Raw genomic sequence first — 15,738 nt, 5'->3', positions numbered from 1 at the left:
TACTAAATTTAACAATATCAACTGTTAACTATAATTAATATAATGTGAAAATATAATTCATATAGTTTTTAATCAAAAAAAAATACCAGATTGATTAAAATTAAAAATTCGTATTAAAGTTCAATAAAATAGTGAAAACATAACATTACAAAATTATTGTTTATCAAACTATTTTTTTTTAAAAGTGAATCTTAAATCAAATGTATTGCTGTTGTGGTTGGTGATGGAAAAAAAGTTGAGATACCAAAATACTAAATTTAGTGTCAAAATTTGGTAATTTTGGTGTGTTATGGTTGGAGTTTCTCTCTTATGGATCTACCACACTATATATAACACACCTCTTTGGTAGATTTGTAGTGGGAATTTGTCACACGACTCATGGTATTTCTATGTTCCTTTTTCTTCTCAATGTAATCTTGCCGTCTCATGTTTTTTTTCCATCTCTCAAATCTTTTTTTTTTTTTTTTGGCTCAACAACAACTCTTCATTAACCAAAATATTACAACCAAATCCAAGGCACATTACATTCGCCTCTATAGAATTGGACTAAAAACAAATGCAATGGTTGATTAAGTACAACCCTGGAACACTAGCGGAACCAACGCTACCTAATCGATGACCATTGCATTTTTTAACCACGACAAGATAGATAACACACCACAACTCGGAGTGAAATCATGTAACCTAATGACTCGAAGCAAATACTAGCACAGAGAATGCCAAAACTAATACTGAATATCAAATCAAATCCAAGCTATAGGATCCTCATGATCAGCGTGTAAAACTTGTCCCAATAGCATCAACACCCAAAAGCGTATCCTCAGAAAAGTTTGGAATTCCTGGCTTTCAATGTTCCGGTCCTAAACCTAAAACGGACAATACATCCGACTGAACCGACCAAGAGACACGAAAACAATCCGCAAGAGCTAAGCTTTTCCGTACTAATCCTACAAGACCAAAATGCTAAACGATTCGAGATAAGCGATTGAAGCACATATTAGCATATCATCACCTCACGGTGCGTATCCGGATTGGCCAAGCTGCTTCGTTGTCTCGTTTCTTGGTCGGAATGACAACGGAAGTTGAGGAAGCTCTCATGAGGACGTCGGCTTTGTGGAAGTCTGCAAATCTCGGCCACCGACACACCCTGATGCCTTCCCAACAACCTGAAGACACTAAGACCCGACTCGACCATGACTCGATCATGAACCTCCGAGCAGCTGACGTCTCCGGGGAAAGGGTAGAGGAAAACGGAGGAATGTCGCGATCCAAAACTCAGATCGGATTCCTCGAAACTGCAAGGAAGGACGCCCAAAGCAGTTACGAACCACCATCAGTCACCGGAGAGGAAGGCGAGCCGAGATCTCGTCGTCCGCCACGCTGGAGAGGATGAGCTGGGTTACCTACTACTACGACTAAGCGACAAAAGAAGAGGAAAACAGAACTCTCTCACACTACCAGCAAAAACCTAGGGCGGCGGAGAGGCAAACGGACACGGCGACGGCGACATTGTAGATCTAGGGTTTTACTAGAGAAGAGAAAAGTCTAGAGTAATGCTTTTCTTCCCATCTCTCAAATCTAGAGTACCAATAATTAAGAAATCTAAAGCATAATAGATGGTGATTGGAAAAATTAGGACAGCCCATTTGAGAAGTCGGCCTTTTTACAGAATTATTTAACTTAGTGAATTTTCTTATGTTTTTTTTTCTGTTTAATATTTATATATTACTCGCATATAGCTATAATTTTTGTCAATCATTTTCTGGGAAGTAGAGTCGATTGTGCTAAAAAATCTGCAAAAGTAGAATTATATTTGTTAAACGTTTAGTAATAATTTTAAATGCAGAGAAATTGTATAAAATTTGATTTTTATGTTTATATATCCCACTAACTTTATTTTGTTTTTGAGTATATGTTTATGTCAGAAAGTGGTGTATTCCAAAAAACAAGTGTGATGTTCATAATTCTATTTTTGGGTTGTATGATATTATTCTAAATTAAACGATAATTATCATTTAAAATAGGGTTAAAGATCAAACTTTGGAAAAGCTTTATAAATCTCCACAAATAATAACCACCATGATCTTTTTTGATTCATCTAAAACAATTAGTAAAATACTAATACACCAATGATTTGTAGAAGTAAAATATAGATAAAGCTCTAATTAGTCATTAACAATATTATTTGCAAAAATCACTATGTGACATTAAAAAATATAAACAAATTAGGGTTAGGTGACATTAACATAGAACTTTGGGTGAGGGTAATAAATAAGTAACTATGTTTGTATATAGTAGGGGCATGGCGCCAAAAAAAAAACAAGTATGGGGAAGAAACGAAGACATGGAACAATGTGATTTCAACTCTTTCTTAAAATAATTTATCTACGAATGATCTCAGAGTCGTACCAGTTTCATTTTGGCCACTATTTATGTACGTGCCATTTAATCCAAAATTAATTAATTTTGGTATATTCTAAGGGAAAATTATAGACTAAATTATTAGATAGAGACATGGTAACGTTTCTTGGACGCAATCATCGTAACTCGTGAATTCACACATCGTATTCATCGTTCTAATTTCGTTTACAGAATTAAATATATATAGTTTCAATAAAACCCATTTTAGTGGGGGTATTGTATTTTGTCTAGACATGCACTGCACATGATATGATCCGAATTTGAAATATTTAGTACACGACAACTATAATGACTATGAACTGAAAATGTCGTTGAGGCAATCGAATTCAGACTATTTCTTTTTTCATTTTCATTGTTTATCTTAATTTTTGATAGCGAAGTATGATTCTTCTGGTTTCATTTATTTTTGCGGGGTTGGAAAGATAAAAAGATATTGCAAAACTGCAATATTATAATATCTATAGATAGTTTTTTTAAATATATTTCGACATTCTAAAAGTCATTAAAAAGGAGTTAGATAATTCAAAACTCATGTGATCAACTTTGAGAATAAGCAACCAAACAACGGTGCAACTCAAAAAGAACTCTGGAATATTTACTTTTCAAAACAAATTTCGAATCTTTTTGAATTCATTCAAGTCTTTTTTCAAAAAATTATATTCTCTTCGACTTAAATTATTTAGTGTTTTTTTTTTTTTTTTTTTTTTTTTTTTTTTTTTTTTTTGCAATTTCCAGTTTTGGATTCCATTGAAGGATCATAAGAAATTAAGAATTAACGAAAAACTAATTTATAGCCAGTACTTACAAAAAGAAAAGAATCAATTTGCTATTTCTTTGCGACTTTAAATCCTAACGAAGAATAACTACAAAATAAATTAAAAGTAACGAACGAAAAAGGAAAAAAATGGTCAAGAAGACATGTTAACATGCACGCTAGCGTTCATGACCATATCACAAATCGGACAAGTTCGTAACAAAGCCGAACCACCACAAACTGTACACAAACACAAATGACGACATGGTAACACCAACACACTTGCTTCTCTCTCACCGCACCGTTTACAGCCGCCACTAACCGCCGTAACCGCTTCAGCACCACCACCGTCACCGCAACTTCCACAACTCGATTCCGCATCATCTTCTACAGCGGCTGAAGCGGTTGGAAACGTTTCGAGTTGAGCAAGAACATGGTCTAGGTTTGTCCGAAGATTATTAGCGTTTGCTTCGTTTGTTTGAGCGATATCGCGCCAAATCTGATTTTCCACGTAAAGACTCTTCACTCGCTCTTGTAAAACCCAATTAAGGTTCCTAATACGTACGATTTCTTCGTCTTTCTCTTTAAGTTTCTTGGCTATAGCGTTTTGAACCGCAGACGCAAACATCCGCGTTTGCGTTTGTTGCCTAGCTTCAATCTCTATTCTTAGCTTCTCTGTTTGCTGCGCTACGAACCTATCGATCTCCGTCTGTTGTTGGTTTTGGATCTGAGATACGAACTCAGCGTTTATCAACGACAACGGCGAGGATGAGTCAAACGCTACGGACCTCCGTTTAACCGCAGACGCGAACTGAGCGTCTGAGTAGCGGTATTGAAAATCTCGCGGGCGTTTTGTTGACGTTGGAGGAGCAGTGAAGTTGTAAGAAGTGTTGAAGTTAGCTTTTGCAGCTAAAGGATCAACGGCGAGAGAGTTTCCGGTTATTAACGGAACTTCTCCGCCGGCGAGATTAAACTCGCCGTGATTCATGTTTTGTTGGAACTTAACACAATCTCTGCAAATAAACACACACAAAAAAAGATTAGTATAGGAAAAAATAGATAGAGAAAATTTTGTTTACAAGAAGAAAAATAAAAATAAAGATGATTATTTACCTGTTTGATAATATTAACTGAGAGAAAATGTTCGAGTGATGAGCTTCAACAGCCATTGTTGTTTAAAAGCTCCGAGAGATTCTGAGAGAGAGAGAGAGGGAGAGAGAAAGAAGAGGGAGGAGGAGTTGTGGCGACTGGTGAAGAAATCTATGGGATTGGCTTTTATTTAAGGGAGAGAAAAAGTCAATATTTTCAATTTTTTTTCTATAAATACACATTTATTGTTTTTATTTTGAATAATTATCAAGTCAAATAAAATATTGATTTTTATGGTTATGATTACCATATATGTTTAGAAATTCAAAAGTTTTACTGAATTATATGCTAATAAATTAGAATATTGGCAAAGACAATTTTATGAGCTTAAATAGAATATGTAATTTACAAAAAGCCAAATACATTGCTTTTTTATTTATTTTTAATCCACCATATACAACTATCTTTCTTGAATTTCGCAATATTGGGCCTGTAAAAAGTAATTTTTTTTGTCATATTTCTTTCTTTTTAATTGATGCACTCATGTATGTTTCCTTAGCAACAGCCACATAAATGTAGATAACAGTCAACTTCACTAGTCAAAGCACCATTATGTTATCAATATAATATTTTCCCAATATACAATAATATATACACATAGTATATTTTATTAACAACAAATCAACCATCTAAGATGTCGGTTTAACTCGGCTAATTAATGACACAATATTAACATTAGCTATTAGATTTTATTTTATGGTTCATCTTTTTTTTTGTATTTATTTTAAAACTCAAAAGATAAAAATAATTAAAATGTGCAAAGCTGTATTTCCATTATAAAAAAATAAGAAGCATTTGTAAAGCTGTTTTCTCTAAAAAGAAAAGAAGAAAAGATATGTAGTTCACTGTATTTGTGTTTAGATAGATTCCAATTTAACCTCTCTAATAGTCAAACCATATCTATCTTATTAATGTTTCCTTATTTTGTGATAACTGTAACTAAATTTCATAGATTTTCAAACATGCAAACTCTCTTCCTTTTTTTCTTCAGTTTTCTTATATTTTAAAATTTAAACCCCCATGATAAATTCTCAAATTACTTTCTAACATGTGGCAAAAGCTCATGTTTGGCCATGTCATGTTGCACCGTGGCATATCCGAGACTTTGAGTAATCATATACTTTTAAAAATTTTATGTGATTTATCTTTTGGATCATTTAGCGGTGATTAAATATTTAACGATAAGGAACAAAACATTACTCCTAGTTTACAAGTTAAATTAATACTCTATTATGTTTATTAATCTTTTTGTGGTAACTGGTAAAGTTGCACGTGCGAAACGTGTAGGGTCATGATGTAAAGATTGAGGCCACGTCGAAGTGGGACCAAGAGAACCTTTTTGTGTCATATCTTCGTGAAATTATCAATAACCAAAGAAAAAAAAGAGATTATAAATTGTTTCGGTACCACCAATTTTGTTTGCTTCTTGACTTGTCGTCTCGTCGCTTTTAATTTGTTTATAGTATTTATTAGTTTTCCGAATTTTAATGCAAAATGTAAAAGAAAAATACAAATGGGAATCATTCGATAATGTTTATATAGTACGGACAAGTAGGTCTTGTCATAAGTGAGAGTGATATCTTGGGTGTGGGACAGGTCGACCACAAGCAAAAAAGACTTTTCCTTTTCTTCTTTTTTATTTTTTATTTTTTTTATTTTCATGCATCTCCCTCTCTCTTTATTTTTGTTGTTAATATATATATCCACTGTCTAAACGTTATCTTGATGCGAATCTAATGTTTTTCATACCAGCTTTTTATGTATCAATACATATTATGTTTTGTCGATGAGTGATTTGTCGAAATATTGGTGAATGATGATAAGGTTATGTTAGGACATAGCATATCATTCCTTTAACGATAACATAAGTACAAATACAAATACTTAATTTCGTTATACCATTATTTAATCTGATATACTAATCATGTTATTGTTTACCAGTCGGTTCAGTCTTTCTCAATATAACATCGCAATCGCATGCATCTTGCTTGAATCGACAACATATTACTGTAGTTATAATATATTTAGATTTTATGTGTGGTAACTGTTTTACCACAGATTTTATTATTATTAAAAAAACAAATTGTTATAAGACCTAAAAACTGGATTGTTTTCCTTAACATAATAATACTGAACAATGCTGAGGATAAGCCAACTCGTAGAAAAAGACATCTTCGGTTGTCTTTTTCTTTCTCAACTTCATTTGTATTTTATATCTTGTCGACATGTTCGGCTGTCTATATAATTCTCGATTTTTGCTCAAATGTCAGCAACTACGCCTAACATCATCAGTATGCTGAACCTTGTTCAGTGCTTTTATCATTTGTAAATAGACTTATTTGTCCCATTATACGTTTTCAAATTCATCTTCAATTTATATTCTATATGTGGATTTGTAATAATAAATATTGATTTCATAAGTAAGACAAACGAGCAAGATAGATGTGGTTGTGGACGTACGTGGCCGAGTTCATGCTTTGAAGGAAACGTGACAAGATGGAAACAAATATTAGTTAGTATAAAAAATTAAACAATTAGTGTGAATTGAATTTTAATCTTAAATATCTATATGTATATATACATTGATTCTTTCAGTTGAGGATAAGTTACGCAATTATGTTTCTCAACTATTTTTCTTTTTTTGTTATCAAGAGATATTGAACCAAAATCCAAATTAGGTTTCCAAAATTATAAGAAATTAAATATTTTACTATATAAAATGTTATAGTGACTATTAATAAACGACAACAATTTTTCCTTAGATAATCGAATTTGATATATGATTTTGACAACTTGAAAGTTCTCAACCCATTCGAACAAATTAATTCAAAGATCAAAGAAAACTAGAATAGAACAATTCTTATTTTCTCTGCTTATATTAGATTGTCCGATCCCTTTTACAGTTAAGCCTTTTCATTTTTTTTTTGTTTTTTTTTTTGTTTTTGTTTTATATGCTATGTGTTATGTATACTTTCTCTTTATTAACAGATAACGACATTTACATTTGCATTCATATTACATAAGAGAGAAGGAAAAATGCGGAAAGAAAGTGGAACGAACGACATATACATATAAACTTTTGAAAACTCGAGTTGGTCCATCCTTATCAGCACCAACTACTAGTAGGTGTCAGTCAGATTGATCCACCCACGCTCGGTCTATCACGGGTTTAACGGATGACACATATTAGGTCTATTCTGTTTTTGAACTTCTATTCACGGGTCAATTGTAATTACTTTCATTAATTTGATTCAAATATGAGGGTTAATTAGTCTGACTCGGTTTGATCTGTGATTTTAATAACTACTACATTATATCCATAGAAAATATAATTTCCTACACATGTACGTTTATCAACAAATATAGTACCTTTATATATCTTAATATTGTTTTAATTAACTTGTGAAAATCTAAGGTATGGCGTATGGGTAAAATTTTATAATCCTAATCCTATCCAAGGCCAGATGATTGGCTTCTAAATAGTTCTTCTTACTAGTATTTTTTATTAACATTTAACACCCAAAGTCTATTCCGTAAAATTGTTAGGTCATTATAGACCATTAAAGAAGTCAAAAGAAACTTATTAAAATAAATAGAAAAGTTGAATAATGCAAATTAGAGAATAATTTTCTTTTCCAGCAAATATTAGAGAATATATATATGAACAGTAGATTCACACTCAATAGTTGTCTGAGACTTCCTAGCATTGGTGACAGATTCCCTAATCATTGCTAAAATCTCAAAGCCTATGCTTTAGATAATTTGTTAGATGTTTTAAAAATGATATACACATATTAATAAATTCGAAAAAAGAATCGATAATTTGATTTTGCAAAAGTTGTAGTTGTAGTTTCATAGGGCATTTCGATTTGCTGAAACGTCAACATTTGAGTATGACTTTATTTTGTGTACTTTCTTTTTAGTTTATACATACGGCAGGAAAAGAAAACTTCTTACGATACATTGTGCATATGGAGATGTGAATATTGAGGTTTTTGAAAAGACATTTCAAAGACGTAACAACCGGACTAAAGCAACGTGTAAGTAAAGAAAACACGAAGATCGCTAAAGATGAGAGACTACATAATAAATTAAATGAGTGTAGGAAGACCAATTATAAGATGTATATATATATATACTATATCTAATATAATTTCAAAGTAAAAGGTTAATCTATGACAAACCAAATAAAATAAATTAAGGTTGATCTAACAAGTGTATTATAATAATTAGGTGGTGATCCAGACTTGGGAATTGATAATTATATTGATCATGATGTAAGATATAAGATATAGTAAATTAATTAGTGCTTGCTAAGTTGGAGAATGGAGGGCATATTAGGTGAAGATTTTTGTGTACTTTTAGAAACACATGCAAAGCTTAAAAATATTTAGTGGAGACTGAACAGAACCTACGGCTAATTTGTCTGTATTATGATTATGACATTATACACTTTATTAAACATTTGTTCAAAAGTCCTATAAATGCTTAATCATGTGACAAGTTTGTAGATTACTTTTTATTTGTTAAATATAAATTCATGATGTGTTTAACAGCAAATAAACATTATCTATCATATTCAATAATAACTCAGTTTACGTGATTAAGTGACAACCGAATAAACATACACAATGTACATCGTGGAACCCATTCAAACTAAATATCTTCCATTTAGTTTAATGTACTATATGTAATATATATTTGTATGTAAGAAGCAAGAAACGAAAGCATGGTAGTATATTAGTTATCAAGTCTAATGCCCTAAGTTATGAAACTTAATGGTGCGAAGCATCGCAAAAAGGTTACAAAAAGGATTAAAAATGGTGGACCACACTTATAGAAAGCGAAAAAAAAAGCCACTTTGCCTTTTAACCTGATTTTCGAGTGATCTTTTTATTTATTTATTGAATAATTCATAACTATAAAAGCATAGAGTAAAGGATAATGGCAAATCGGCATTATATAATAGGATTCTCATTTCTTATCATCTTTTTCCTTTTCACCTTCCTCCATGTTTGCTTAAGTCACTGGGACAAAAAAGAAAAAGTGAGATAAAAAAGTAAACCAACTAATTATAACAAAGTGCACACACGTAATATCTAATATGGAGTATCTAATCTGGATTTTTACTTTCTAATATTCGGCTTTGGGTTTCCGACTCTATCTCATAGGAATCGACTCAAATACCAATTTAGCTCCCGTGATTCACAATTCACACTTGTTTCATATTTTTGTCTAACAATATATATTATTAGGTTAAAATTTCTAAAGAAGTTTTTTCAATGTAGTAAGTTTTCTCCACCTCGTTTAGTTTTTACTTATGTCATCCTCTAAAAACAAAAGTCAGACCAAATATAGTTCAAACCAATCTTTTTGGTTAACTACAAAACTTAAGTGGAAGTATTTTATACTTTCTTTAACACAAAAAGTATCATATTATCATATACTCACACTTGTTTTTCTTGTCTATGTCTTTTTCAGGTTTATATCGTTATACTTAAATATATATTTGGTCCATTATAACTAAAAATATTTTTTTTGGGGTCCAATATTCGCCTTTAAATTTCACTTTTCCAAACGTGAGACCAAACTTTTTTAATTTTACTTTGGAACAAGTTCTTGTTCTCTTTGCTTTGATAAAGTAATTTATTTGTTTTTATTTGCAAGTGCAACTAATGAGTAAATGAGTAATGGATATCTACATATGCTTCTTCTTCTTTTTGTTTTGTTAAAGAATATCTGTATATATATTTTTATATATATATATACGTCTATCTTTGTTTTATATCAATATGCATGTACGCTACATACAAAAGCGTCGATCCTACGACCATAACTTTTTTTTTTAAAGGACGAAATAAGAATACTGACAATAAAGGGAACATGTTATAGATTAGGGACAAAAATCGATAACTATGCAATAAAAAGAAAGGTTCGAAACGAAGTTGATAAGTTTAAACTAGTAACAAAACGAAGGAGTAATTATCACAAAAAAAATCGAATTAGGTTAAATTCATGTCAATAGTTAAAAGGCGACTCACATCATGATTAATTATCGTCATCGCCACCTACATCTAAAATCGAATCATGTAAATGCACTCCATAATTTATTTTTTCCCCCACCAATCCCGCCGATTAAGTTTTGACCACGACATCGATCAGATCTAATCACATTCACTCTATCAAATATCTTTAAATTTATATCTTTCATATAAAACAAAAATAAATGAATTAGCAATATTAGATGATTTACATTGTCATTATTTGGACAGACATCGACGACCGGGCTAATCTGTGAACTCAATATGCCTTAAACTTATGTCCACCGGTGCATTATAACTTGGTTTACAATACAATATAGTAATGCGATTTGATGGACACTTTGAATTTTGATTTTGATTAATTAATACGAGAATAACAGGCCACGTTAATTACATATACTTAGACTTTCTCCAAAGGAGATTTTAAGAGATATTTTAAGAGATGTTTTAAGGAAAAGTAGGAAAAAAATAAATGAGAAAAAAAAAGAGAGAAGAGCTCCTCTTATTTGGAGGGGTTATTCAACTTGATATTTTGAGGATTTGTTAGGATTTTAATATTTTAGAATTTTAAAAGATTTAGGAGAATTTTAGCAGATTTGATTGTGTTTTAGAGTTTTTATATTTTCTTTAAAAAGAAAATGAGATGTGATTCTATGAGATTCTATGAGTTTTTATATATATATATTTTTAAAATGAGATGTGATATTTAGGGGGAGGTATTGGTTTAGGATTTAGAAATAATTTTAATGACTTTATGTTCTTTCTGATTATTAGAATCATAGAAAATTGAAAGTTAAAAATGAAGGATTCTAAGGGAGAGGTATTGGTTTAGGATTTAGAAAGAATTTTAATGATTTTAAAAGTTAGGTAAAATATGTTGTTATTCAATCAAGACTTTTAAAAACTCTTTAAAAATTTGGTGTTATTGGTTGTGGATTTGTAAAAAGTTATCTAAAATCTTGATAAATCTAATGTTATTGGATTAAGAGTTTTATAAAGTCATTAAAAGTTTTATGTTATTCAAGTAAAACAAAAGAATTTTGGATTGTTAATGAATTCAAATTTTATGTTATTGGTTTAGGATTTTATATCATTTCCTTCATAACAAAAATCATGAAAACTCTTTCATCAAATAGAAAGATTTTACAAGATTAGAAAAAACAAATCATCAAGATTTTAAAAAACTTCCTAAACAATCTCTTAGAATCCTTCATTTTTAACTTTCAATTTTCTATGATTCTAACAATCAGAAAGAACATAAAATCATTAAAATTATTTCTAAATCCTAAACCAATACCTTCCCCTAAGAGATTGTTTAGGAAGTTTTTTAAAATCTTGATGATTTGTTTTTTCTAATCTTGTAAAATCTTTCTATTTGATGAAAGAGTTTTCATGATTTTTGTTATGAAGGAAATGATATAAAATCCTAAACCAATAACATAAAATTTGAATTCATTAACAATCCAAAATTCTTTTGTTTTACTTGAATAACATAAAACTTTTAATGACTTTATAAAACTCTTAATCCAATAACACTAGATTTATCAAGATTTTAGATAACTTTTTACAAATCCACAACCAATAACACCAAATTTTTAAAGAGTTTTTAAAAGTCTTGATTGAATAACAACATATTTTACCTAACTTTTAAAATCATTAAAATTCTTTCTAAATCCTAAACCAATACCTCTCCCTTAGTTTCTTTTTCTTTTTCTTCTTGAATCGATCTCTTTTGTGTATACAATAATAAAACCATTACAACGCCACAAAATTATAAATTTGAGTATACACTAAAGATTGAAGAACGTAGAAGAAGAAGAAGAAGCAAAGACTCACGAGAAAAGAAAGGGATTGCTTGAAGAGAATAGAAATTTCTTGAAGCGATCCGATTATTATCATAATTTGTTTTAATTTCTTTAATACCCTTTGACTTTCTTGCAAGGGTATTAAGAGTTCTGGTTAATGAAGCTTTCACATCTTCGATGTGTGTTCCACCATCAATGGTGTGAATGCTATAAGCATATCCGAAAATCGTGTCTGAATATGCATCTGAGCACCTGGTACAAAAATGCATACAAAATATCAATTTTGTGGGTCTAGTAAACCCAGGCAGATTACCTTGTGACAAAGTACGAGTTGGATAATATAATCATGAATTGTCATGTCTTGATGAAAAGTTGTCATGGTTGATCTCGCTTTTAAGCAAAGTAATCTCACCTTTGGATTCAGAAATGCAAGCTCCCTAATTCGTCCAACAATGGTGTTATGGTCGAATTCAATTGCCTTTGTGAATACTGAAAAATAGTTCATTCGCTAGAGGATGGATATTTCATGACTGTTTTTTTTTTCTAATGAAATTCCTCAAAATTCTACCTCAAAAGGTAGGATTTTGTTACTCATATTTATCAACTAAAAAACAAAGAAACGTCTTGCAGAATCATTTAAAGTAGCATTTTTTAAAAAAAAATCTGATATTTTGGATAACACTAGATTTCAGGTAAGTTTTATAAATCCATAATTGAATAACAAGATATTTTAGATCATTTTAAATGATTTTCCATAATTTTCAAATTGAATAACATAGGTTTTTAAAAGATTTTTTAAAATCATCAATTGAATAACAAGTGATTTTAAGAATATTCTAGAATCATTCAAATATCTAGTTGAATACCCCCTCTTAGTATACTCCTTTTCATATAAGAGGCACTGACGTGTCAACGCGTGGTTGGATAAAGAGTTTTATTAAGAACAAATTTTTTTTTGGCCTGATCGTGTTCTTTCTCTTCCTCTCTCTCTCGCTCTCTGTCGCGAACCTCTCAATCCGAGGAGATTGTATCGGTCGGAATCGTTGGAGATGGAATCAGGAGAGATTGGAATCAGAGTAGTTTGAAGGAGATTGAACTTGGACGAGATTGAATTCGGAGTCTAATCAAATCGGAGGAGATTGAATCGATTGGAATCAGAGGAGATTGAATCGGAGGAGCTTGAACCTATCTTTAATAGTAAGTTTCTCATTCTGATAGTAAGAATTCGCGACAAATTAAGGCTTTAAACATAAGGACAAATTCTGATAGTAAGAGCATCATTAGCGGCGTTGCCTTCCCCGTTACTCAAAAAAAAGAAAGAAATAATATTTTATTGTGTAATCTTATAAAAAAGTGACATGTGTAGCATTAAGCTGAGAAGCGTTTCTACCGGAAGGATTTTGAGAACGGTTCTTTATGTTTCTCTCTCCTTATATTATTTTATTAATTTTTAATAAAAAATTTTAGTTGAGCAACAACTTGAGCAACTGCCGTTAATGATGGTCTAAGAACCTATCTCCTGAGCTTGAACCTCATTTGTTTTTTTTTTTTGTGTTTCTTTGAGAAATATCTTTGTTCTGTTTTGTAATCGTTGAATTATCAAACTTATAGGAGTTTCAAGGAGTGTCCTCATCCTAATGAGAAACAGAGGAATCAACTTAGCAGAGAATTGGGTTTGGCTCCTAGACAAATCAAGTTCTGGTTTCAAAGGACTCAACTTAAGGTTCTCTCTCTCTTGGTTTGAAATGTGGTTCTGAATATGAAAGAAAGGATTTTGATTTTGATTGTGGTATTGTTTTTTATGTAGGCACAACATGAGAGAGCAGATATGTTGTGCAGCCAGATAAATTGCCAAACTACGTAGTACCTGACCTGACCGGCTTTAAGGTTTGCATTTCACCCTAGACTCTTCTTTTTTCTTTGATTCCTCTATATAAATAGGTGACTACGTAGCTTGCATCCTAATCGGACATTAGTGAATCCCTTGCCTAAGTAGCTTGCATCCTAATTGAACATGCTCCTCAGTTTGTGAACTGATGATCTTAGTCGATGTAAGTTTCATATTAGGAACCTGAAATGGAATGCTTACTTCTTGCATTGAAATGGAATGCTTACTTCGGACATTATGTTCTCGTGTTTACTCTTTATAACACCGTTTCACCATTTCTAGCTTTTGGAAAGAGACTAAAAATGTGTCACCCGCTGCAATGCAGAGTGGCTGGCCAGAACTTCAGCATGCTTTACCTGACCAAAGCATTGCACGAAAACTGATTGCAAGAGTAGCCAAGCTTTTGTTAAACTGAGTCTCGAAATGTTTGTGCTTAAGCAAGACAACATCAAGACTGATGAACCCAAGCAAGAACAGGAAGCCTGTCGAAGCCACTGAGGTAATTCACCTTAATATGAAGTGTATGAATTGTCCTTGTTGGATCAAAGCTCAATGTTGTTTTGGTTGTTTGTTCATTCATAATTGATGAAGTTGAATGAGATTAGATTCAAAAAGCTAGATTTTAAAAAATAAGAGACTCAAAATTATATCCTACCATTGGAAATGATGATTTTAATTATAATCTCAACGGTTGTTATTTTATAAACAGTACAGAATATATTTATTAAAAATTACAACAGTAAAAATTAAAACCCACCGTTGGTGATGCCCTTACGCGTGTATACTTGCAATGTGAACTGTGTATTAGCTCCAATTTTCAAATTAATATCATTTTTTTGTATATACAGTAATGCTATATACTTGTTTGAATTTTTAAATCTGCATATATTTCTAACACGCCAGGTACTATACGAATATATACATACCACCTCACCTGCATAATTTTCTTTTCTTTGGGCTAGTGTGTACATAAATAATATCTCATGCTTTCGTAAGAATGGTTCCATTTCCTAATAAAATGTTGTTATTCTTGAATCTTGAGGTTTACAATTATACAGTTTTAAAATTTACTAATCACAAAAAAATTTACTAAAAGTATTACCAAAAACTTTCCTTTTAACTTTTTGATACGTACAACTATTTTTTACAGTTTTGCATTATTCTATAACAGTTTACACTTTACAGTTTCAGTTTACAGTTTTTTTTGTACAATTTTGTGTAGGTTACCATTCATACTCGTTATTAAGATATGAACAGAACTGAATAATGTTATTAAAAATACCAACATATTTAAAGTTTTAAAATATACAATAGTCAATACATGATTATATGTGAGTGTGACTATACAATATACACATTTCCCATGTATAGCCATTAATATCACGAGATTTGTCAACAATAATAATAATGTTCAACCACAAATGTCATAAGAGAGGGTCCAGATAATTTTCAATAATGTTTCTTTCGAAAGTTGAGTACGTTTGATATGTCAAAAAAATTTTTTGGGCTTTTCTGTGTACTATTAATAGAATAATAGTTAATATATATAGTAGTTAAGGACAAAACCGATTAGACGTTCTACGAGGGTCTTTTGTTTATTTTTGGCTTTTGATTGTTTCTATCACTTTTGTGGACCACTTTATGTTTTGTTACAACTAATAAATGTTAAATATTCGAACA

General features: G+C 31.0%; 1 protein-coding gene and 1 long non-coding RNA gene across 2 annotated transcripts; both read right to left on the bottom strand.

Moving 5' to 3' along the window:
- Positions 1-3,193: 3,193 nt before the first annotated feature.
- On the bottom strand, positions 3,194-4,439 carry LOC104723067 (E3 ubiquitin-protein ligase BOI). The gene is made up of 2 exons (XM_010441359.3): positions 4,289-4,439; positions 3,194-4,188 (listed from the first exon to the last, which is right to left on the bottom strand). The coding sequence occupies exons 1-2, from the start codon at positions 4,342-4,344 to the stop codon at positions 3,330-3,332; spliced, it is 915 nt and encodes a 304-aa protein (XP_010439661.1). The 5' UTR covers positions 4,345-4,439; the 3' UTR covers positions 3,194-3,329.
- A 5,867-nt stretch (positions 4,440-10,306) lies between these two features.
- Positions 10,307-10,972, bottom strand: LOC147933869 (uncharacterized). The gene is made up of 2 exons (XR_015571220.1): positions 10,578-10,972; positions 10,307-10,488 (listed from the first exon to the last, which is right to left on the bottom strand). It is a non-coding gene; the product is annotated as an uncharacterized LOC147933869 (long non-coding RNA).
- Between the last annotated feature and the right edge of the window lie 4,766 nt (positions 10,973-15,738).

This window comes from Camelina sativa, chromosome 11, assembly GCF_030686135.1.
Source record: "Camelina sativa cultivar CO46 ecotype springtype chromosome 11, ASM3068613v1".
NCBI classification, from domain to species: domain Eukaryota; kingdom Viridiplantae; phylum Streptophyta; class Magnoliopsida; order Brassicales; family Brassicaceae; genus Camelina; species Camelina sativa.
The sequence above is the reverse complement of the archived record's forward strand: the minus strand, read 5'-3'. Positions and strand labels throughout refer to the sequence as shown.